This window comes from Rhinopithecus bieti, unplaced genomic scaffold (genome assembly GCF_001698545.2).
Source record: "Rhinopithecus bieti isolate Rb0 unplaced genomic scaffold, ASM169854v2 scaffold_13348, whole genome shotgun sequence".
Lineage (NCBI taxonomy): Eukaryota > Metazoa > Chordata > Mammalia > Primates > Cercopithecidae > Rhinopithecus > Rhinopithecus bieti.
This window is the reverse complement of record NW_016808764.1, coordinates 6,253,674-6,276,458: the sequence shown is the minus strand read 5'-3', so window position 1 is coordinate 6,276,458 and position 22,785 is coordinate 6,253,674. Positions and strand designations below refer to the sequence as shown.

The 22,785-nt window shown below is 50.4% G+C and overlaps 2 protein-coding genes across 4 annotated transcripts in view; one reads left to right on the top strand and one right to left on the bottom strand.

Moving 5' to 3' along the window:
* The window catches only part of ERN2 (endoplasmic reticulum to nucleus signaling 2), a 24,142-nt gene extending 17,239 nt beyond the window's left edge, over positions 1-6,903 (top strand). For 2 of the 3 annotated variants that reach the window (XM_017887183.1, XM_017887184.1), the window contains exons 14-22: positions 1,251-1,335; positions 1,799-1,988; positions 2,066-2,165; positions 2,257-2,456; positions 4,888-5,035; positions 5,129-5,256; positions 5,798-5,921; positions 6,006-6,073; positions 6,160-6,903. In XM_017887183.1, coding sequence (XP_017742672.1) covers positions 1,251-1,335; positions 1,799-1,988; positions 2,066-2,165; positions 2,257-2,456; positions 4,888-5,035; positions 5,129-5,256; positions 5,798-5,921; positions 6,006-6,073; positions 6,160-6,372 — 1,256 coding nt within the window. In that variant the 3' untranslated portion in view covers positions 6,373-6,903. The remainder of the gene's footprint in view (positions 1-1,250; positions 1,336-1,798; positions 1,989-2,065; positions 2,166-2,256; positions 2,457-4,887; positions 5,036-5,128; positions 5,257-5,797; positions 5,922-6,005; positions 6,074-6,159) is intronic. The other variant, XR_001888211.1, reaches the window with a different exon arrangement.
* PLK1 (polo like kinase 1) lies at positions 6,840-22,785 on the bottom strand. Its single transcript, XM_017887104.1, is given in 12 exon segments — positions 6,840-7,345; positions 7,529-7,711; positions 7,813-7,967; positions 8,483-8,560; positions 9,599-9,721; positions 9,724-9,841; positions 13,900-14,136; positions 16,372-16,465; positions 17,470-17,614; positions 18,355-18,523; positions 19,267-19,443; positions 21,554-22,785. Coding segments are annotated over 12 exon segments (1,914 nt in total). The 5' UTR covers positions 21,785-22,785; the 3' UTR covers positions 6,840-7,141.

The window sequence follows — 22,785 nt, the reverse complement described above, 5'->3', positions numbered from 1 at the left end:
TGCTAAGGTGCAGCTTGGTGATTTTCTCACTGATCCCTAATGCTGATATTATTATTATTATTATTATTATTAAGATAGGGTCTTGCTGTGTCACTCAGGCTAAAACGTAGCTCACTGTAACCTCTGCTTCCCAGGCTCAAGCCAATCCTCCCACCTCAGCCTCCCAAGTAGCTGGACTACAGGCACACAACACCATGCCTGGCTAATTTTTTTTTTTTTTTTTTTTTTGTGAAGATGGGGTTTCATCATGTTGCCCAGGCTGGTCTCGAACTCAAGTGACCCACCTGCCCTGGCTTCCCAAAGTGCTGGGGTTACAGGTGTGAGCCACAGCACCCAGACCTAATGCTGATTTTCATTTGCTCTTCCTAAAGCTGACTGTAAAAACTGAAGCTAGAAACTCTAAGTAGAATGTTCTCAGGACCACTGCACTGCACAATTCTAGGGGTGCCATATACGTTTTGCTATATGAATAGTACCCATTGGAGCTGAGCAGGACACAGCCTGCCCAGATTTGCCAGGGTCAGAGTGAGACATCTCTCACAGACTGCCCAAAGGGAAGGGCAGTAACTATCCCAACCTACAGATCTTTGCCCACCTGAGCCAACCTCACCCATCCTAATGGGAAACCAAGGACTCTGGGGGGCTCCCTGCTGCCCTGGAACTAACTCTGGGCAGGTTAGCATCCAATGCCCACTGCTTCTGTCTGGTCCAGTCTTTTTTCTGTGGCTACACTCACTCTCATCACTCTTCCAACTGCCGGAACTCACCTTCCCTTGAAATTGAAGCTGATTCAGTGTCAATTAAAAGGATTTAGTTACAGCTGGTGAAGGTGGGCAGAATGGCAGAGAATGTAAAGGGAAAACAAAACAAACCTGTGCAGAAGATGCCGAAAGAGGGAAAGAGATAAAAGAGGATAATATAGCAGACATCACCTCTACCGGTTCTTTCCATACATCCATTTAATCTTCACAATAATATTGTGTGGGCTCTTTAACCTTAGTTCCCCACTCTACAGATGAGAATACTGAGGGCACAGAAGTGAGGCATTTGCCTAAGTAGATAAAGAGTCAGTGGCAGCACCAGACATTGAACCCAGACAGTCTGGCACCTGGGCTCTTGCTCTTACCCACTGCACCAGGCTGAGCATGGGAGGGTGGAGGCGCAGAAAAGGTCGAGGTGAGTGTGGACTGGGCTAGTGTCAGGCAAAGTTAGGCAGAGGCTCCCTGAGTCACCACCCTCCTCTCCCCCAGCTGAGCAACTCACCGTAGTGGGGAAGATTTCCTTCAATCCCAAGGACGTGCTGGGCCGCGGGGCAGGCGGGACTTTCGTTTTCCGGTGAGTGGCAGCCAGGAGCCAAGCTGGGGACATGGCACTCACAGCCCTCGTGGGCACTGTCCCCAAGAAAGACATTCTTCCAAAGACTCCCCGAGGTGGGTACAGGTTAATCCCTCACTCGCCAGTCCTGCTCTTTCCTTTATCTGCTTTTTTTTTTTTTTTTTTGAGTCTTGTTCTGTTGCCCAGGCTGGAGGGTAGTGGTGAAATCTCAGTTCACTGCAACCTCCGCTTCCCAGGTTGAAGCAATTCCGGGCTTCAGCCTTCCCAGTAGTTGGGATTACAGGTGTGTATCACCACGCCCGGCTAATTTTTATTTTTATTTAGTAGAGACAGGGTTTCGCCATGTTGGCCAGGCTGGTCTTGAACTCCTGACCTCAAGTGATCCGCCCGCCTTGGCCTCCCAAAGTGCCCTTTATCTCCTTTCCCTGAATGCCCCCTGCCCCCGCCATCACCCACTTTCCAGGGGACAGTTTGAGGGACGAGCAGTGGCTGTCAAGCGGCTCCTCCGCGAGTGCTTTGGCCTGGTTCGGCGGGAAGTTCAACTGCTGCAGGAGTCTGACAGGCACCCCAATGTGCTCCGCTACTTCTGCACCGAGCGGGGACCCCAGTTCCACTACATTGCCCTGGAGCTCTGCCGGGCCTCCTTGCAGGAGGTGAGTTGAGGGCTCAGGGAGGGTGGGTGGGAAGGTCCGGGCTGGAGATTGATGCTTTGGCCCTCACTGCTGCTCAGTACGTAGAAAACCCGGACCTGGACCGCGGGGGCCTGGAGCCTGAGGTGGTGCTGCAGCAGCTGATGTCTGGCCTGGCCCACCTGCATTCTTTACACATAGGTACCCCCACTACCTCTGCCTCCCGCTTCCTGTCCTTAGCGCCTGCCTTCCGCCCTCAGCAACCAGCTTTCTTTCTGCCCACCTCCCACAGTGCACCGGGACCTGAAGCCAGGCAATATTCTTATCACCGGGCCTGACAGCCAGGGCCTGGGCAGGGTGGTGCTTTCAGACTTCGGCCTCTGCAAGAAGCTGCCTGCTGGCCGCTGTAGCTTCAGCCTCCACTCCGGCATCCCCGGCACGGAAGGCTGGATGGCGCCCGAGCTCCTGCAGCTCCTGCCACCAGACAGTCCTGTGAGTCTATCCACCAAGTCCTCCAGGCACACAGCTGCCCCAGGCTGCAGGAATCCGTCCCTGTCCCAGTTCCCTTCCTGAGGAGACTCCATGACGCTTGCTGTGTGACTTTGAGCTGCTCCTCCAAGCTTGTTTCTTCTTAAAGAAGGGATAATTTGTCCTTCCTTCTACAGCAGTATCAGGGACTGTTTTGCCACCCAGGGGACATTAGGCAATGTCTGGAGACATTTTTGACTGTCATGACTTGGGAGGGAGGGGCTACTGGCATCTGCTGGAAATGCTGCTAAATGTCTTACAGGACAGGACAGCACTCAACCCAAAGAATTAACAAAATGTCAGTGTTGCTGAGGTTGGGAAACCCTGAGCTAGAAAATGGTTTGCAATCTTCACTGTGCTTCACAACCGCTGCACAACTTAAAAAAAGGATGCCCATTGCCGGGTGCGGTGGCTCACACCTGTAATCCCAGCACTTTGAGAGGCCGAGGCAGGCTGATTGCTTGAGCTCAGGAGTTCGAGACCAGCCTGGGTAACCTAGGGAGACCTCGTCTCTACCAAAAGCACACACAATTTAGCCTGTGTGGGTGTGTGCATCTGTGGTCCCAGCTACTTGGGAGGCTGAGGTGGGAGGATCGCTTGAGCCTGGGAGGTGGAAGTTCCAGAGAGTCAAGATCAGGCCACTGCACTCTAGCCTGGACAACAGAGTGAGACTCTCTCTCTCAAAACACAAAAAACCAAACAAAAAAACCCAGACCCCACACCCAGTGATTTTGATCTAATTGCCTGGGTCATTTTTATGTGGAGCCAAGTTCGAGAACCACTGGTGTCGAAGGTTTTGGAGGGCATCAGATGAGCTAATTAGTTGATACACAGAGCAGCATCTGACCCACACAGACAGACACTTGCGTTTGGGACCCCAGAATTACGGATTTTGAGTCACAGTGTGTGGGCGGAAGTTGAAGCCAGAGAAATAGAGGCCAATCACACAAAAGGACAGTCACCAGGGAAGGCCGCCCCCGGTCCTAAAGTTGAGAGAAAGCTCAAAGTGGTGACTTGGGCTCAAGGACTAAATGCATGATGTCATGAGACTGTACAGTTTATTTTTAAATTAGTGGCCAATATGTATATATTTTTTTCTTTTTCTTTTTTCTTGAGATGGAGTTTCACTCTTGTTGCCCAAGGTGGAGTGCAGTGGCGTGATCTCAGCTCACTGCAACCTCCACCTCCTGGGTTCAAGTGATTCTCCTGCCTCAGCCTCCCTAGTAGCTGGGACTACAGGCAGGTGCTACCACGCCCAGTTAATTTTTGTATTTTTAGTAGAGATGGGGTTTATGCCATGTTGGCCAGGCTGGTCTCGAACTCTCAACCCTCAGGTGATTCACCTACCTCGGCTTCCCAAAGTGTTGGGATTATAGGCGTGAGCCACTGTGCTTGGCCCTATATATATATTTTTGAGACAGGGTCTTGCTCTGTCATGGAGTGCAGTGATACCATCACAGCTCACTGCAGCCTTAAACTCCTGAGCTCAAGGGATCCTCTCACCTCAGCCTCCCAAGTTGCTGGGACTACAGGCATGCAACATGGCACCCAGCTAATTTTTGTATTTTTTTGTAAAGGCAGGGTCTCACCATGTTGCCCACGCTGGTCTTGAACTCTTGGCCTCAGGCAATCCTCCCACCTCGGCCTCCCAAAGTGCTGGGATTACAAGGTGTCAGCCACATGCCTGGCCCAATATTTTAATGTTTGAGAAATTCCACATACAATTTGGATTTCTGGATTTTCTTTAAAAAAATCAGAATCGCTTGAGGCCAAAAGTTCGAGAGCAGCCTGGGTAACATAAGAAGACCCATCTCTACAAACAATTTTAAAATTGGTCGGGCGTGGTGGCACATGCCTGTAGTCCCAGCTACTCAGGCCAAAGTAGACTGCTTGAGCCCAGGAGTTTGAGGTTACAGTGAGCTGTGGTTGTGCCACTACACTCTAGCCTAGGCAACACGAGCAAGGCCCCAACTCAAAAAAAACAAAATCAGCTCTGCCACCCTGGAAAGTCCCCTGGTGACAATGGGTTGGAGCTAAGGACCAGGTGCCCCTGCAGACAGAACCCATACCAGGTCACCACAGTCCTCCTGATTGCCTTATTGCCTCATGTCTGGCACCCACATGTTACCTGCCTACACCCTGTAGGAATGAAGCTTGGAAACCTGAACTAGCTCAGCAGGGGCAAAGGTTTTGGATGAAAACCATGGGACCCCTATAGTGGGGTGTGTGTGTGAGCAGGGAGCATCTAGAGCCAAGGAGATGCTGCCCAGGAAGCATCTTGAGTTCCAGTCTGAACCAAACCCCTGGCTGCTCTATCAGCCCATGGGAGAATTTAGCCAGGCCGACTTCCTGGAAGCAGAGATTTCCTTCTTAAAGCCCATCTCTCTGGCCCCAGACCAGCGCTGTGGACATCTTCTCTGCAGGCTGCGTGTTCTACTACGTGCTTTCTGGTGGCAGCCACCCCTTTGGAGACAGTCTTTATCGCCAGGCAAACATCCTCACAGGGGTTCCCTGTCTGGCTCACCTGGAGGAAGAGGTCCACGGTGAGAGAGCCCTGGGCCGGGCAGAGAAGGGAGGAAGGGCAAGACACTAGGCAGGCCTGAAGCAGACTTTTCTCTTCCTCTTCCATCCTCCAGACAAGGTGGTTGCCCGGGACCTGGTTGCAGCCATGTTGAGCCTGCTGCCACAGGCACGCCCCTCTGCCCCCCAGGTGCTGGCCCACCCTTTCTTTTGGAGCAGAGCCAAGCAACTCCAGTTCTTCCAGGTCAGAAGGAAAGCTTGGGAATGGCCCCCAAAAGTCCTAAGTTTGGGTCCTGGGCAATTAGAAATGGGACATTAGATTGGCTGAGGGAAAACAGGAAGAGCTACCAGGTCCTGGCAGCCTGGCTCTTTCCCTAAACTGGGAGCCAGCCTGGACTCCTAAACTCCACCATCTTGGCACTCTCTGGTCCACTCACTGCCAGCTTCGCCAGCCCCAGCTGCCCTTTGTATGGGAATATAGCCCATTCCTTTCCACCTGAGTCGTCACTCATGCTGTGCCAGTAGCCCACTGCACTTGCGTGAACTTGAGCAAGAGATTTCGTGCCTCTGAACTGCAGTTTGCTCATCTGTAGAAAGGGGACAGCAGTACCAAGCTCATAGGTTGGTGGTAAATAACAGAGGCGTGGCACAGAGAAGCTTCACGCCCCCAGAGGCAATGATCCTTGTCAGTCACCCTAAATCACTCCCCTAAGTCAGACAACACACTCCTGGCTATGTGGCATCTGGCCCTGGTCACAAGGCTCAGGAGCTCTCTGGGGCCCCAGGATGTCAGTGACTGGCTGGAGAAGGAGTCCGAGCAGGAGCCCCTGATGAGGGCACTGGAGGCAGGAGGCTGCGCGGTGGTCCGGGACAACTGGCACGAGCACATCTCCATGCCGCTGCAGACAGGTAGAGGCTACACTCAGGTGGGCCTGGGCAGTGGAGGGGAGCCCAGCAGGGACAGTTTCAGGACACTGAATTCCCTGTCCACAGACCTGAGAAAGTTCCGGTCCTATAAGGGGACATCAGTGCGAGACCTGCTCCGTGCTGTGAGGAACAAGGTATGTGTTGGGGCCTGGGTGGGCCTGGGTCTTGGGGAGGCATGGCTGCAGCTGAGCCAGGATTCTCTTGCTCTACCTACCCCCAGAAGCACCACTACAGGGAGCTCCCAGTTGAGGTGAGACAGGCACTTGGCCAAGTCCCTGACGGCTTCGTCCAGTACTTCACAAACCGCTTCCCACAGCTGCTTCTCCACACACACCAAGTCATGAAGAGTTGCGCCTCTGAGAGCCTCTTCCTGCCCTACTACCCACCAGACTCAGAGGCCAGGGGCCCATGCCCTGGGGCTGCAGGGAGGTGAGGTGGGCCGGAGGCCACACAAATGGTCTCCATGCTGGCTAGCTGAAGAGCTGAGCCTGTGGTTGGCCTCAGAATCAGAATCAGAAAAGACTGCCAGGCTGGGTGCAGTGGCTCACGCCTATAATACCAGCATTTTGGGAGGCTGAGGTGAGAGGAATTTGAGACCAGCCTGGCCAACATGGCAAGACCCCCTCTCTACAAAAAATTCGAAAAATTAGCCAGGCATGGTGGCGCACACCTGTAGTCCCAGCTGCTTGGGAGGCTAAGCTGGGAGAATTGCTTGAGCCCAGGAGTTCCAGGCTGCAGCGAGCCAGGATCATGCCACTGCACTCCAGTCTGGTCCACAGAGAGACACTGTCACCCCCTAACCCCCACAAGACTGGCAGAGGCTGGGCAGCCTGGGGCTGATGAAGCAGAGATGTTCCCTGGATCCCAGGCCCTGGCACCCCTCAGGAAATACAAGAAAAAGAAGATTCACATCTGTTTAATGTATATAAAGCCAAGGAAAGGACAGTTCCGAACTCAATAGAAATATTCTGTACAATTCATATGGTGGGGTTGAGGGGGAGGGGACGAGGCTGTAGAACCCACACCCGAACATGTACAAAAATAACTTACACAGCAACCCCCACCCGCAAGAATGATGCAGTCTGCCCAGCCACCGGGGCTGGGGGGCACACTGCAGACATGGCACCGCGGGAGCCAAACAGTATGGGCCCCAGATGCAGGTGGGAGTGAGGAGGGCACCAGTCCGGAGGGGAGGGCGGCTATTAGGAGGCCTTGAGGCGGTTGCTGGCCGAGCGTGAGCTCAGCAGCTTGTCCACCATAGTGCGGGCATAGCGGAGCCGGCTGGCCAGCTCCTTGCAGCAGCCGTACTCCTCCAGGAGACTCAGGCGGTACGTGCGGAAGTCCCGCTTCTCGTCGATGTAGGTCACGGCTGCCATCAGTGGGCACAAGATGAGCTTGGTGTGATCCTGCAAGAGAAGAGGGGCAGGGATTGGTGATCCCAGAGGCCGGTGTATGTTAGGGAGTAGAGGGAAGACACAACAGGTTATAGGTACCTGAGCCGCTCACTCCACACTCAACTCACATGGGCCACTGCCAGGCACGTGGAGCCTACCCCAGCTCTCTCCTGCCCCTGGTGACATCCAGCTCACCTGGAAGAAGTTGATCTGCACGCTGCCATTGCTGAGGTGCAGGATGATGGCGCTGCGGGTGCGGAACCAGGTCCGCAGGTAGGGCAGTCGGGCGAGCTCATCACCTTCACGCGGCGTGATGTTGGCACCTGCCTTCAGCAAATGCTCACTCATGTAATTGCGGAAATATTTAAGGAGGGTGATCTGGATGAAAAGTAGGTGAGGGGTTCCAGAATTAGAGTATCACCCTCCAGCACAGGTCCCACTCCCGCAATAGCACGCCCCATGGGCCGAACGGCACTTACCTTCTTCATCAAGGAGTTGGGATGGGAACTCACGGTGAGATAGGACTCGGTGCCGTCACGCTCTATGTACTGCAGGCTGTCACCATCGTTGTAGAGGATGAGGCGTGTTGAGTCATTGAAGAGCACCCCCACGCTGTTATCACAGAGCTGATACCCTAGGGATCAGTGGAGAGAGGTCTTAGAAAGGGGGAATAGAAAGTGGGGAGTGGGGCTGGGTGCGGTGGCACATGCCTGTGATTCCAGCACTTTGGGAGGCTGAGGGAGGAGGATTGTTTGAGCGTAGGAGTTTGAGACCAGCCTGGGCAACATAATGAGACCTCATCTCTACAAACTATTTTAAAAATTAGCTGAGCGCGATGGTGCATGCCTGTAGTCCCAGCTACTTAGGAGGCTGAACCCGCAGCCAGGCATAAGCCTGGAAGTTTGAGGCTGTAGTGAGTCATGACTGTGCCACTGCACTCCAGCCTGGGTGATAGAGTAGGACCCTGTCTCAGCGGGGGGGAGAAGGCTGGGGAGTCGGGGAGCACTGGGAGCTGGAACTGGGAGGCCTGGGATGGAGAAAGGAGGGCACTAAGAGTACCTGGGAGCTCAAAAAGGCCAGAGCCTGTAACAACTGAAAAGGTCACCTGGCTGTGCCTGAGTCACCCACATGGTTCTGGAAGAAACCTACCAAGGCCGTACTTGTCCGAATAATCCACCCACTTGCTGACCCAGAAGATGGGGATGCAGGCAGGATCCTCAGCCTCCTCTGAGACAGAAACAGACAGACAATTGGTCAGGACCAGCCTCTTCCTCTCTGGTTCACACATGTGGCCCACACCAGGGAACAAGGAAGCCTGCTGGGCACACCACCTGGGCTCAGTTGAGAGGCCTAGGGCCCCAGAGAAGAGCAAAGCAGGGCCTCTGCTGCCAATAGGCTCAGACAAGCAGCAGCATAGACATCTCTACACAGAAAGTTTCAGCACAGCGCACCAAGTTCCACTCACTCCTTCATTCCACTGACCCATTTACTGAAGGCCTACTGTGCCAGGCACTGTTGCAGGTACAGTGAGCAACAGACAAAACCCCAGCCTCCACAGAGCTTACACTGTGGTTGCAGGGGCAAAGACTAATCAAATTAAGTATGGGCAAAATATCAGTGACTTCTATCATGGTAAGAGTAAGAGACATCTAGTTTTCCAGTTTGGAGTAATTAGGAAACTGTGAAGACAGAAGCCGGTTGCAAACACATTAAAATGTTATATTCAGTGCATGCAACAAACCCCTTACTTTAAATCCAATCAAAGAAGAAGGACGTGTTGGACTATGTTGGGTGAGAAGTGTTATGGAAAACTATGCAGTGGGTAAGGGGATGAGAAGCACCAGCAGAGGGGCCAGGGAGATGCTCATGGAAGTGACACTGGAGCAGACACTTGAAGGAGGCCACAGTGTGAGCCATGTGGTGTCTGGAAGAAGTGCTTTCATGCCAGGGCCAGGGAGAAAGCCCCGAGGCTGCAGTACGTCTGGGTCTGTTATTTCAAGGGTCTTGAAGAAACAATAGGAACTTACTGAGCAAAAGAAACAGCGTATGAAGGTGGCACATCGAGGTGCCAGAGTAAGAGACGGATCAGAAAAGAAGGCAGGAGCTACAGCAAGCAGGGCCTCGGATATCAGGAAATGGGGAAACCAATGGTCCTATGGAGACAGGGCCTGGACAAGTCACCAGTGCTTTGTTGGCCAAGGTTCCTCCTGCCTTCTCTAGATGCCCCAAGCAATCTTGTCCCACCCAGGGCCCCGCAGTACCCACCTTGCCTGACCAGCCCACGCTCCGAGGGCTTGGAGGCATTGACACTGTGCAGCTGCTGCAGCATGTCACTGAGGTGGCAGTCGACCACCTCACCTGTCTCTCGAACCACTGGTTCTTCTTTTCCCGGGGACGCTCAGGCAGGGGTTCTCCAAGCCTAGAAAGGTGACAAAAACAGGGGCGTTGGGAAGGGCATAGGACTCCCCTGCCACAGCTGAAACTCTTCCGAAAGAAAAATTCTCTTAGCTACCATTGCTTTGGGGAAACTGAGTCAGTGCCTGGTTATTAGAGCAGCAGCTGCCATGCTCAGGTGACAGGCACAAGTGCTCACTGTGAGGCAACAGATCTTCAGATGCTCTGGCCTCTGACCCAACGATGTGGTACAACCTGCCACTCAGGCAAACAGCTTGAAGGCACCAGCAGCTCAGAGCTGCCCAGCTTCGAGCAAAGAATTAAAAGCATCTTCAGCATCCAGGCAGATGGAAGGGCTGAGTAGTTCAGTTCATCCACAGAATGGATTCAGTCAGCATTTAAATAAAAACACAAGAAATTTTTTTCCACCCCAAAATTTGCTTTATATGCTTATTTATAACCAAAAAAAGCTTGAAAAGATACATGAAATTTTAATGCTGATTATATCTGGGCAGTAGAAACACAGATTTTTTTATTGTCTTTTCATTATTTATTTATTCCCCCACCAACATGGGTAATTCTCCTTGCATAATATAAAATGTTTAAGTTTTCAATTAAAAAACAATGCCATGATAGGGACTTAGGTATGAAATAATAAGATATTAGGGATTTGCTTTAAACACTCCAGCAAGGCCAAGCCCAGTGGCTCACACCTGTAATCCCAACACTATGAGAAGCCAAGGCAGGTAGACTGAGCTCAGGAGTTTGAGACCAGCCTGAGCAACATGGCAAAACCCTGTCTCTACTAAAAATACAGAAACTAGCTGGACATGGAGGTGGGAGAGTCACTTGAACGCAGGAGGTGGAGGCTGCTGTGAACCATGATCTTGCCACTGCACTCCAGCCTGGGCAACAAAGCAAGACTGTCTCAAATAAATAATAAATAATAAATAGTAAATAATAATTTTTTTAAACTCCAGTAACAAAAAAGGCAGAAGGCTGGAATAAATAAAAAAAGTCTGTCCAAATGTTGATAACTAGTAAAAATAGATGAAACATGGGACTCATCGTACAGTTCTCTCCACCTTTGGGTAACTGAAAATTTCCTTAAGTTTTTAAAATGCTATATGAAAAATTAAAACTGAAAGAAAAAAGTAGGAGGCTGAGGCAGGAGGATCACTTGAGCTCAAGAGTTCGAGACCAGTGTGGGCAAGAGGGCAAGACCTCATCTCTACAAAAAATTTAAAAATTGGTCAGACATGGTGGCACATGCCTAAAGTCCCAACTACTTGGGAGGCTGAGGGTAGAGGATCACTTGAGCCCAGGAGGTCAAAGCTACAGTGAGGTACAACTGTGCCACTGCGCTCCAGCCTGGGAAACAGAGCAAGACCCTGTCTCAAATTAAAAAAAAATAAATAAAAACAGAGAAATAAGTAATCCTTTAAAATATAGCCCAAAGAATAAAATATCCATGAGTCTATTTCAGACATAACCAAATAAATAAATCAATGGGAGAGAAGGAACAGCTCTTCCTTACAGAAGAATTCCAATTATTAAATGTAGAAAAAGTAAGGAAAAGAAAAATTGCCATTAGAACGTCACTGTAGGCAGGACACAGTGGCTCACGCTTGTAATCCTAACACTTTGGGAGGCAGAGGAGGATCACTTGAGGGCAGAAGTTTGAGATAAACCTGGTCAACATAGTGAGATCTTGTCTCTACAAAAATTTTTTTTTTTTTTTTTTTGAGACAAAGTCTTGCTCTGTCGCCCAGGCTGGAGTGCAGAGGTGAGATCTCGGCTGACTGCAACCTCCACCTCCCGGGTTCAAGTGATTCTTGTGCCTCAGTCTCCTGAGTAGCTGAGATTACAGGTGCGCACCACCATGCCTGGCTAATTTTTTGTACTTTTAGTAGAGATGGGTTTTTGCCATGTTGCCCAGGCTGATCTCAAACTCCTGAACTCAGGCAACCCGTCCACCTCGGATTCCCAAAGAAAAAAATTTTTTAATTAGCTGGGTATGGTGGCACATGCCTGTAGTCCTAGCTACTCTGGAGGGTGAGGCATGGGGACTGTTTGAGCCCAGGATGTTGAGGCTGCAGTGAGCTATGATTGAGCCACTGCATTCCAGCCTGAGTGACAGCAAGTCCTGAGACCCATCTCAAAAAAAATTCCACTGTAGTAATTGCTGCAAGGTATATGGAAACTCTGGGGAGTTTTTTGTTGTTGCAACTTTTCTATATAAGCCTAAAATTATTCCAAAATGAAGTTTAAGAAAACCAATACCTAAAATTGGAAACTGAAAATGAACTGAAGTTGTACATCAACTTGGTGATATATCCACAGAGCAAAAAAGTATTTCAAGTGACTTTTTAAAACTATGTATCCTTAGTGAAATATACTTTAAAGACAATTAGAATTGCAAGAAAATAAAATATCATTTAATAACAGGAACTCATATATGTTGAAAATTTGAAGCATATTAATGTAAGGGAACAAGATTTTCAGTTTAGAAGAAACGAAATACGAGTATAAACCAAACAAGTAAGAACAGATTAATATTGTGTCTGAATCAGACACTTAAAAATTACCAAAAGAAAAGCAGTAACTCCCCAGTGGAGGAGAAGAAAATCACTGTAAGACAGTATGTATCAATGTTAAATTTCCTGAACTTGGGAATTGTGCCAGGTACTATTGTTATGTAGAAGAATCTGTTTTTAGGAAGCATACACTGAAGCATTAAGGGTAAAGTGTAGGACGTATACAACTTTTGAATGTTCAGAAAAAAGAGGGCAATTGATAAATGTGAAAAAAAATGTTAACTGGTGAATCTGGGCAAAAGGGGAGAATGGGAGTGTCTTTTGGTCTCTGCTACGTTTTCATAAGCTTACAATAATATAAAATAAAATGTTTAAAATGTGTGATTTGGAAATACCAACATAGACTCAATGTCAGTCTTCTCCCACTGCCACAAATGCAGCTCCTAATTCTGTTCTCTGAAGAGACCTAGAAGCAATGACAACCTAAGCAATGGCATGTGGTTTTTTGATTTTTAAGAAAATGTCCATCTTTTTTAAGACAAGTATTCTGAAGTTCATATAGGTATAAAATGGCAAAGTGCCTGGGGTTAACTTTAAAAAATACTTCAAAGAAACAAAAATAAATAAATGAAGCAAACTTGACAAAATCCTGATAACTAATTATTGAATCTGGTAAGTATGAGGAGATCCATTACATTATGCTCTATATGTGTACTTGAAAATTTTCATGCTGGCTGGCTGCAGTGGCTCACACTTGTAATCCCAGTACTTTGGGAGGCCAAGGCGGGCAGATTGCTTGAGCTTAGGAGTTTGAGAACAGCCTGGGCAACAAAGTGAGAATCTGTCTCTACAAAAAATACAAAAAATTAGCTGGACATGGCAGCACACGCCTGTAGTCTCAGCTGAGATGAGAGGATGACTTGAGCCTGGGAGGCAGAAGTTGCAGTGAGCCAAGATCACACCACTCCACTTCAGCCTAGGGGACAGCCAGACCCTGTCTCAAAAAAAAAAAAAAAAAAAAAAAAAAAAAAAATTTTATTGTTTTCAATGAATCATGAAAAAATGTTAGAAATTTTTTTAAATGCCAGGCATAGCAGCTCATGCCTGTAATCCCAACACTTTGGGAGGTGGAGGTGGAGGATCACTTGAGCCCAGGAGTTCCAAGACCAGCCTGGGCAACATGGCAAAACACTGTCTCTACAAAAACAAAAAAAAAATTAGCCAGGCATGGTGGCTCATGCCTGACAGTCCCAACTACTTGGGAGGCTGAGATGGGAGGATTGATTGAACCCTAGAGTTGAAAGCTGCAGTGAGTTGTGATTGTGCCTCTACACTCCAACCTGGAAAACAGAGGAGAGACCCTGTCTCCAAAAAATTAAATTAATTAATTAAAGTGATTGGAAAGAATTTTTTAGGCTTGGTATTCAGTCCATTTTCTTCTTCTTGAGCATAGCAGGTTTATCCAGCCATGGTAAGGTCAGTCCTTCCCGGCAGGGCCGAGGAGCAGATGGGCATTGGAGCCACGGATTTAAGGACAGAGGTCTGTCCTAAACCAAACCTGAGCTCTTGGGGCCAGGGACTAAGCCACACACACCCCTACAACCTGGGCTTTCTCTGGGGAGTCTGCTCTCTTACCCAGACCCTTGTTGTACCTTTATTGAGGACTGTGAGGGGCTTCCGGTTGCTGGGGTCCAGGCTGCTGGGAGCAATTGAAAACCTCGGTGGAATGGTCAGGCAGGTGATGGGGAGACGGGCAGGGATATAGCCAGAAGTAAAGAACTCGTCATTAAGCAGCTCGTTAATGGTTGGGCGGGCAGTGGGATCTGTCTGAAGCATCTTCTGGATGAGGGAGGCGGCCACGGGGTTGATGTGCTGGGGCAGAGAGAGGGACAGCCATAAGCAGAATGTGAAGGGGACCCGGAGTACAGTACGGCCTCAAAGGGGCTGCAGGCCAATAGACCACACGCAGTCCCTAGTCTCAAAAATACACCCCAGGTTAGTGGTTCATAACTTGGTTCAATGCCAACTTCTCCACTGTCGGCTTTACTGAGCACCTTTGACAGAAGGGTCAATGGAGTGTGGCCTAGCACCAACTCACTTTCCTGGCACTTACTATGTGCCAGGAAAGCATTCTAAGCACTCCTGTGCTTAGCTCACTTAGCCCTCACTAATACATCTAAGCGGTGGGGATCTATTACCATCCCTTTTTTGCAGAGGAGGAAAGTGAGGCACAGAGAGGGTGAAGGCCTTGTCTAGTTGGCTTGATTCCATGCTGTCTCTGACAGTGAACTGACACTTTGTGATGGATTTACTGTGTCCATCCTTATGGTGACAGGCCTCTTGGCTTCACACAAGGACACTACACTTCAAACTGGCTGTGTGCTAGGCTTCTGCAGGAACCAGCTATTCCTTTAAATGCATTTCTGTTGGTGGTTGTGAAAATACACACCATGGCCAGGTGCAGTGGCTCACGCCTGTAATCCTAGCATTTAAGGAGGCTGAGGCGGGCGGATCACGAGGTCAGGAGATCGAGACCATCCTGGCCAACACAGTGAAACTCTCTTTCCACTAAAAATACAAAACAAAGTAGCTGGGTGTGGTGGCGGGCACCTGTAGTCCCAGCTACTCAGGAGGCTGAGGCGGGAGAATGGTGTGAACCCGGAAGGGGGAACTTGCAGTGAGCCGAGATCACATCACTGCATTCCAGCCTGGGTGATACAGTAAGACCCTGTCTCAAAAGAAAAAAAAAAAGAAAGAAATTGCACACCACTATGCCATTAGGAAGCCCTGGGATTCACAGTGATTCATAATTCTGTGAGCACTTACTACATGCAAGGTACTCTGTGAGGTGCTCCAAGGCAGGAACTCCACTTTATAGATGGGAACTATGGTTCAAAAGATGCAGCCCAGGCTGGGCATGGTGGCTCATGCCTGTAATCCCAGCACTTTGGGAGGCCGAGGCAGGTGGATCACCTGAGGTCAGGAGTTCGAGACCATCCTGGCCAATGTGGTGAAACCCCATCTCTACTAAAATACAAAAAAAAAAAAAAAAAAAAAAAAAAAATGCCAGGCAAGGTGGTGGGTACCTGTAATCCCAGTTACTTGGGAGGTTGAGGCAGAAGAATCGCTTGAACCTGGGAGGTAGAGGTTGCAGTGAATTGAGATGAATGGTGTGAACCCGGAAGGGGGAACTTGCAGTGAGCCGAGATCACATCACTGCATTCCAGCCTGGGTGATACAGTAAGACCCTGTCTCAAAAAGAAAAAAAAAAAGAAAGAAATTGCACACCACTATGCCATTAGGAAGCCCTGGGATTCACAGTGATTCATAATTCTGTGAGCACTTACTACATGCAAGGTACTCTGTGAGGTGCTCCAAGGCAGGAACTCCACTTTATAGATGGGAACTATGGTTCAAAAGATGCAGCCCAGGCTGGGCATGGTGGCTCATGCCTGTAATCCCAGCACTTTGGGAGGCCGAGGCAGGTGGATCACCTGAGGTCAGGAGTTCGAGACCATCCTGGCCAATGTGGTGAAACCCCATCTCTACTAAAAATACAAAAAAAAAAAAAAAAAAAAAAAATCCCAGGCAAGGTGGTGGGTACCTGTAATCCCAGTTACTTGGGAGGTTGAGGCAGAAGAATCGCTTGAACCTGGGAGGTAGAGGTTGCAGTGAATTGAGATCATGCCACTGCACTGGGGAACAAGAGTAAAACTCCACCTCAAAAAAAAAAAAAAGAAGATGCAGGCCATTTGCCCAATGTGATCTGGCTAAGTGGCAGAATCCATTTGAATTAAGATAATCCATTTCCAAAGCTTAAGCACTTTAGCCTCCTATTCCTTCCCACCTCCTTTGTTTTTTGCATTTTACGCAACTTTTGGGCTACCCAATCTCTTGAGAATCTGCCAACTCTCTCCCCCTAGAAAAAATGCTTATGTGCACATACATGTCAAGTTCTGTATGCAATTTCAGACACAGGCCCTCACAAGCTCTGTGGCTACCCTAGAGGTGGAATAGACCTATTTCTGGTCCTAGGATATTGCTGGGCTCCATAAACAGCTTTTGGGGAAAACAAAATAAATGTAAAGTTAAAGCATCATTAGTCACCTTGGGAATACTGTATTCATTCTTCTTGATCCGGAGGTAGGTCTCTTTTAGGCAAGAAGTCTCAAAAGGTGGTTTGCCCACTAACAAGGTATACCTGTAAGCACAAGGTAGGATTTGGCACCAGTCTCCCAGCCACAACCCAGACATAAGAGAAATCATCTCAGGGTCAGAACGAAGACCAGGCATCCTCTGGACACTCACTGTAACTCTGGGGCCCCTGAAGACAACCCCCAAGTCCACTGAGCAGTCCCAGGAGCCATGATATTGGCTAGAATGAGCCCTTAGCAGAACACACATGGTGAGACTAGGATTCTTAGGGGCCAGTGATTTTTTAGCTGTGGCCTGCGGTCATCTAGGACTCTGTGCAAGGACCTCAGAGGCTGCCTGTCATGCAAAACAGGTCAAAGGGCTACCTGCACTTACAGAAGCAGCTCTACCTTTAGCAGTTCTGTACTTAAGTCTTCAAGTTTTCATTTGAAAAACCCCACTGCGAAGATGTATGAAAGTCACTGCTATAGCTCATTTCTAACTCTCCAGTACCTAGGCCCAAAACAAGAAAGGTAGTACCTGAAAAGGCCCAAGCCTCTGCCTGCCACCAACACTGCTGATGGTCTCAATCCAGACAGACCACTGGCACGTCATCCTTCTATCTGTAACTCCTGGCCTAATTTCCCCCACTATGCTAATGTTCATCAGTGTTTAAGACCTTATTGTGCATGGAAATTACCAAGGGACCTTGTTAAAAAATCCAGATTCTGATCCAGTCAGTAATCTGGGTCCTGAGATTCTGCATACAGGTTCCCAAATGATGGTGATGCTGCCCTGTGGACCACTCTAGCAAAGAACTAGAGTAAGGTTGTGGAGACGACTTCTCCTCCTCCTTCTCCTCCCCCATGTCCTAGGCTGCAGAAATCCAACAGGACACACCAGTGACAGGGAAAGATATGGCAGTTAGGCTTTGTTTGGGGGTAACCTGTCCCCTGAAGTAGGCTTTCTGTAAAGCAGGCCGAAAGGTCCACAGAAAAGGTCAGCCAGGTAGGATGTCCCAAAGTTGCCCCTGCTGAGACCAGGTAGGTCCAGAGATAACTCCCAACTTACATGATACACCCAATAGACCACACATCCACCTCGAAACTGTGCCCTTTCTTGCTCAGCACCTCGGGAGCTATGTAATTAGGAGTCCCGCACAGGGTCTTCTTCCTCTCCCCGTCATATTCGACTTTGGTTGCCAGTCCAAAATCCCCTGGGACAGAGGGAGGAAGAGTGGGTACTTAGATGCCAGCCTCTGCCATCTGTCAATGCAGAAGGCTAGTTAAGGTTTGACCATCAAGAACCAGGGCCATTTGATCCCACAAGCTTCTGCTCCTTGTATGCAGCAAGGCTTGCCCAGGAATCTTCCTGCCATGCTGACACCAGGGAGGTGCCTCCAGTGACCCTTCTCACCCCTCCCCTTATAAAGGGGCTATGCTTCGAAACGGGAACTGGCAGGGATAGCAAAACTCCAGTGCCTTCAAGGATCAAGCAAGTTAACCTCCAAGACTTGACAAGTCTGTGAAGAAGTAATAGGGAGGAGTAGAGACTGTGGCAAACAAGTCTGAAGGGGACAGCTGCTTTCCAGCCTAGCAAAGGGCTGCCCTAAGAAAACGCTGTCCTCGTATTACTGGAGCTTTCATGACTGTTTAAAAGGAGCTCTGAATCAAAATTTTTTCCAATTTAAAAAATAAAACAAATTCAAATTCTTTGTAAAAAAAGATAAATGCTATATTGGGACACAAAAAAATAACGCATCTGTAGGCAAGATACTGACTTGTGGGTTCTTTGTTTGAAATTTCTTGACTAAAGAGAGAATTCCAGAGGCAATCAACAGCCCAAACTTCCCACCATCCTCTTCCTTCCTCCTGGTCTCCTTCCTTTCTCCTAGCCTCCTCCAAATTCCAGCCTCTTGGAGTGATGTCAAGCACCCCTGCAGGCTCAGCAACTCACCTATTTTCACCTCCAGATCTTCATTCAGGAAAAGGTTGCCCAGCTTGAGGTCTCGGTGAATAACTCGGTTTCGGTGCAGGTACTGACAGCCAAGCACAATTTGCCTTAGGTAGTATCGGGCCTCAGGCTCAGTCAGGGCTTTCCTCCTCTTGTGCAGCTCCAGGAGAGACTGTGGATGGGAAGGAGAGGGCAGGAGGGATGGGGAGGTGGTATTGAGGCCGGTGGGGAAGGGAGAGGGTTACCAGGCAAAGGAAGCACAGGACTGGACTCTGGACTCCCAAAAGATGGTGGGTTTCTTGGTGGGTCTTGGTGGGTTTCTCTCCTTCCCTATGCCCCACCCCATTCCTTCTCCAGGACAACTGGCATCTGGACCCTGCCTTAACACTGTCCACAACCATTCACAGCACCACTTCTCCTACTAGCTTTCTCCCTTACCTGGGGTCCTCTCTCAGCCCCACTCCGGAAGTCTCCAGCAGCAGATCCCCTTCCTGACTCTTATCTCCCTCGGAAGGCCCGAAGTCTAGCTCCAACTACCCCTCACTGACCCAGCTACACTCCGGAAGCTCCGGTGCCCGGCATCACTAACCTGGGACTCCTCCCTGGCCACTCCAGGGCCCTAGCGTCCATTACCAGCACCCCTCCCGCCAAGTACCTCGCGTCTAGAAGCTGACCTCCCTATCAGCAACATGACTCAGACTCCACTTCACTGGAACCCCGTCCTCTAGCAGCTCCAAGAGCCAAGAAGCCCTTACCAAAGACACTTTCCATACCTAAGCGGGAGGCTCCCAGCACCCTTCTCTAGCAGCTCCAAGTCCCAGGTACTCCCTTCCTGGGCACTCTTTCCAGCAGCTCCAGGTCTGGGCGGTCCAACTGCCCCGCAGGCAGTTCCAGTTCCCCAGCAGCGACACTCACCCTCCGGCGGCAGAGCTCCAACACCACGAACACGAAGTCGTTGTCCTCGAAAAAGCCGTGGAATCCTACGACGTGCTGGTGGGCGAGGCTGCGGTGAATGGATATTTCCATGGACATCTTCTCCCTCTGGTGCGGCTTGAGCAACAGAGACTTAGGCACAATCTTGCCCGCGAACACCTCCTTGGTGTCCGCGTCNAGTAGGCTTTCTGTAAAGCAGGCCGAAAGGTCCACAGAAAAGGTCAGCCAGGTAGGATGTCCCAAAGTTGCCCCTGCTGAGACCAGGTAGGTCCAGAGATAACTCCCAACTTACATGATACACCCAATAGACCACACATCCACCTCGAAACTGTGCCCTTTCTTGCTCAGCACCTCGGGAGCTATGTAATTAGGAGTCCCGCACAGGGTCTTCTTCCTCTCCCCGTCATATTCGACTTTGGTTGCCAGTCCAAAATCCCCTGGGACAGAGGGAGGAAGAGTGGGTACTTAGATGCCAGCCTCTGCCATCTGTCAATGCAGAAGGCTAGTTAAGGTTTGACCATCAAGAACCAGGGCCATTTGATCCCACAAGCTTCTGCTCCTTGTATGCAGCAAGGCTTGCCCAGGAATCTTCCTGCCATGCTGACACCAGGGAGGTGCCTCCAGTGACCCTTCTCACCCCTCCCCTTATAAAGGGGCTATGCTTCGAAACGGGAACTGGCAGGGATAGCAAAACTCCAGTGCCTTCAAGGATCAAGCAAGTTAACCTCCAAGACTTGACAAGTCTGTGAAGAAGTAATAGGGAGGAGTAGAGACTGTGGCAAACAAGTCTGAAGGGGACAGCTGCTTTCCAGCCTAGCAAAGGGCTGCCCTAAGAAAACGCTGTCCTCGTATTACTGGAGCTTTCATGACTGTTTAAAAGGAGCTCTGAATCAAAATTTTTTCCAATTTAAAAAATAAAAACAAATTCAAATTCTTTGTAAAAAAAGATAAATGCTATATTGGGACACAAAAAAATAACGCATCTGTAGGCAAGATACTGACTTGTGGGTTCTTTGTTTGAAATTTCTTGACTAAAGAGAGAATTCCAGAGGCAATCAACAGCCCAAACTTCCCACCATCCTCTTCCTTCCTCCTGGTCTCCTTCCTTTCTCCTAGCCTCCTCCAAATTCCAGCCTCTTGGAGTGATGTCAAGCACCCCTGCAGGCTCAGCAACTCACCTATTTTCACCTCCAGATCTTCATTCAGGAAAAGGTTGCCCAGCTTGAGGTCTCGGTGAATAACTCGGTTTCGGTGCAGGTACTGACAGCCAAGCACAATTTGCCTTAGGTAGTATCGGGCCTCAGGCTCAGTCAGGGCTTTCCTCCTCTTGTGCAGCTCCAGGAGAGACTGTGGATGGGAAGGAGAGGGCAGGAGGGATGGGGAGGTGGTATTGAGGCCGGTGGGGAAGGGAGAGGGTTACCAGGCAAAGGAAGCACAGGACTGGACTCTGGACTCCCAAAAGATGGTGGGTTTCTTGGTGGGTCTTGGTGGGTTTCTCTCCTTCCCTATGCCCCCACCCCATTCCTTCTCCAGGACAACTGGCATCTGGACCCTGCCTTAACACTGTCCACAACCATTCACAGCACCACTTCTCCTACTAGCTTTCTCCCTTACCTGGGGGTCCTCTCTCAGCCCCACTCCGGAAGTCTCCAGCAGCAGATCCCCTTCCTGACTCTTATCTCCCTCGGAAGGCCCGAAGTCTAGCTCCAACTACCCCCTCACTGACCCAGCTACACTCCGGAAGCTCCGGTGCCCGGCATCACTAACCTGGGACTCCTCCCTGGCCACTCCAGGGCCCTAGCGTCCATTACCAGCACCCCTCCCCCCAAGTACCTCGCGTCTAGAAGCTGACCTCCCTATCAGCAACATGACTCAGACTCCACTTCACTGGAACCCCGTCCTCTAGCAGCTCCAAGAGCCAAGAAGCCCTTACCAAAGACACTTTCCATACCTAAGCGGGAGGCTCCCAGCACCCTTCTCTAGCAGCTCCAAGTCCCAGGTACTCCCTTCCTGGGCACTCTTTCCAGCAGCTCCAGGTCTGGGCGGTCCAACTGCCCCGCAGGCAGTTCCAGTTCCCCAGCAGCGACACTCACCCTCCGGCGGCAGAGCTCCAACACCACGAACACGAAGTCGTTGTCCTCGAAAAGCCGTGGAATCCTACGACGTGCTGGTGGGCGAGGCTGCGGTGAATGGATATTTCCATGGACATCTTCTCCCTCTGGTGCGGCTTGAGCAACAGAGACTTAGGCACAATCTTGCCCGCGAACACCTCCTTGGTGTCCGCGTCCGAGATCTCGAAGCACTTGGCAAACCCACCCTTGCCCAAAAAGCGGCCCCGCACATAGCGCCGCCGGCTGCGTGGGTCCACTAGGACCTCCGGGATCTCTTTCGCCGGTGGAGCCGCCGCCGGAGCTCCAGGAGCTGCAACTCCGGGGACCCCGGCTTTCCCAGGGTCTGCCGGTGCCCGTGCCAGCTTCCCTGCAGTCGCCGCCGCACTCATGCTCCCGGAGCTGTTCTGCTGACCTGGATCCGAGCAGAGGATCCGCACCACTCCGCTCCTCCCCGAATTCAAACGCGGCGCTGGGAACGTTACAAAAGCCTGCGCGCCACTGATTGGCCGCGGGGATTTAAAATCCAAACCCGCCCGCCGCGCGGCACCATGGGAGCGCCCTGCGCAGCAGCAGCCTTTAAACCCGGACCCAGCCGGGGAAAAACGTGATTGACAGGGACGCCCGAACACGTGGGATAGCCTGGGAAACCAAACCCGGGGTGGATGCGGAGACCCAGCCCCGAGAGGGGAGGAATTCCTTCGGGGTTTCTCCCTTTCTCGGGAGTCCGGGAAAGCTCCTGCAGTTCGCTTGCGCCTCCTCCAGGAAGCTTTTCCTTAAAACTTCCTCCACCTCCACCCCACCTAGAATATAAGCAATCTAAGAGTTGGGAACTGGCATGCCAGCAGGTCGTTTCGGAGAGCCTTAGCATCCGCCTCCGATGCCGTCAGCTCTCAGCCAAGCCACCCGAACTGAACTAAAATCTAAGTAAAAGTGTGCTTGCCAAACATACCTTCATGGCTAGTCTGCTCCTTCAAATAACTGCCGCTTCTGAGCTCCTCCGGATTACAAAGCAACGCTGCTTAAAGGAGGGGCCATAGAACAGCAGCATCGCCATCACCTGAGAGCTTGTTAGAACCGCAAAGGCAAACATTCAGGCCCTACCCCAGATCTCCCGGGTCAGTGTCCGCCTCTCAACAGGACTGCTCAGGTGATTCCTACACATCCTGAAGTTGGAGAAGCACAGTACCAGAGTCCCCCATGATGCAACGAAGCTGTCTGGCCTGCTCGCTACTGAATTTCCCAGGGCCTAAAATAGTGGACACTCAGTTTCTTGGTCAGAGGGACGGAAGGTTGGAAGAATGCCTAGCAAACTGGCAGGTCATAGCCAAATGTGTCTTGCAGGGTTTTGTTTGGCCTCCCACTTTTGTGTGTGTGTGTGTGTGTGTGTGTG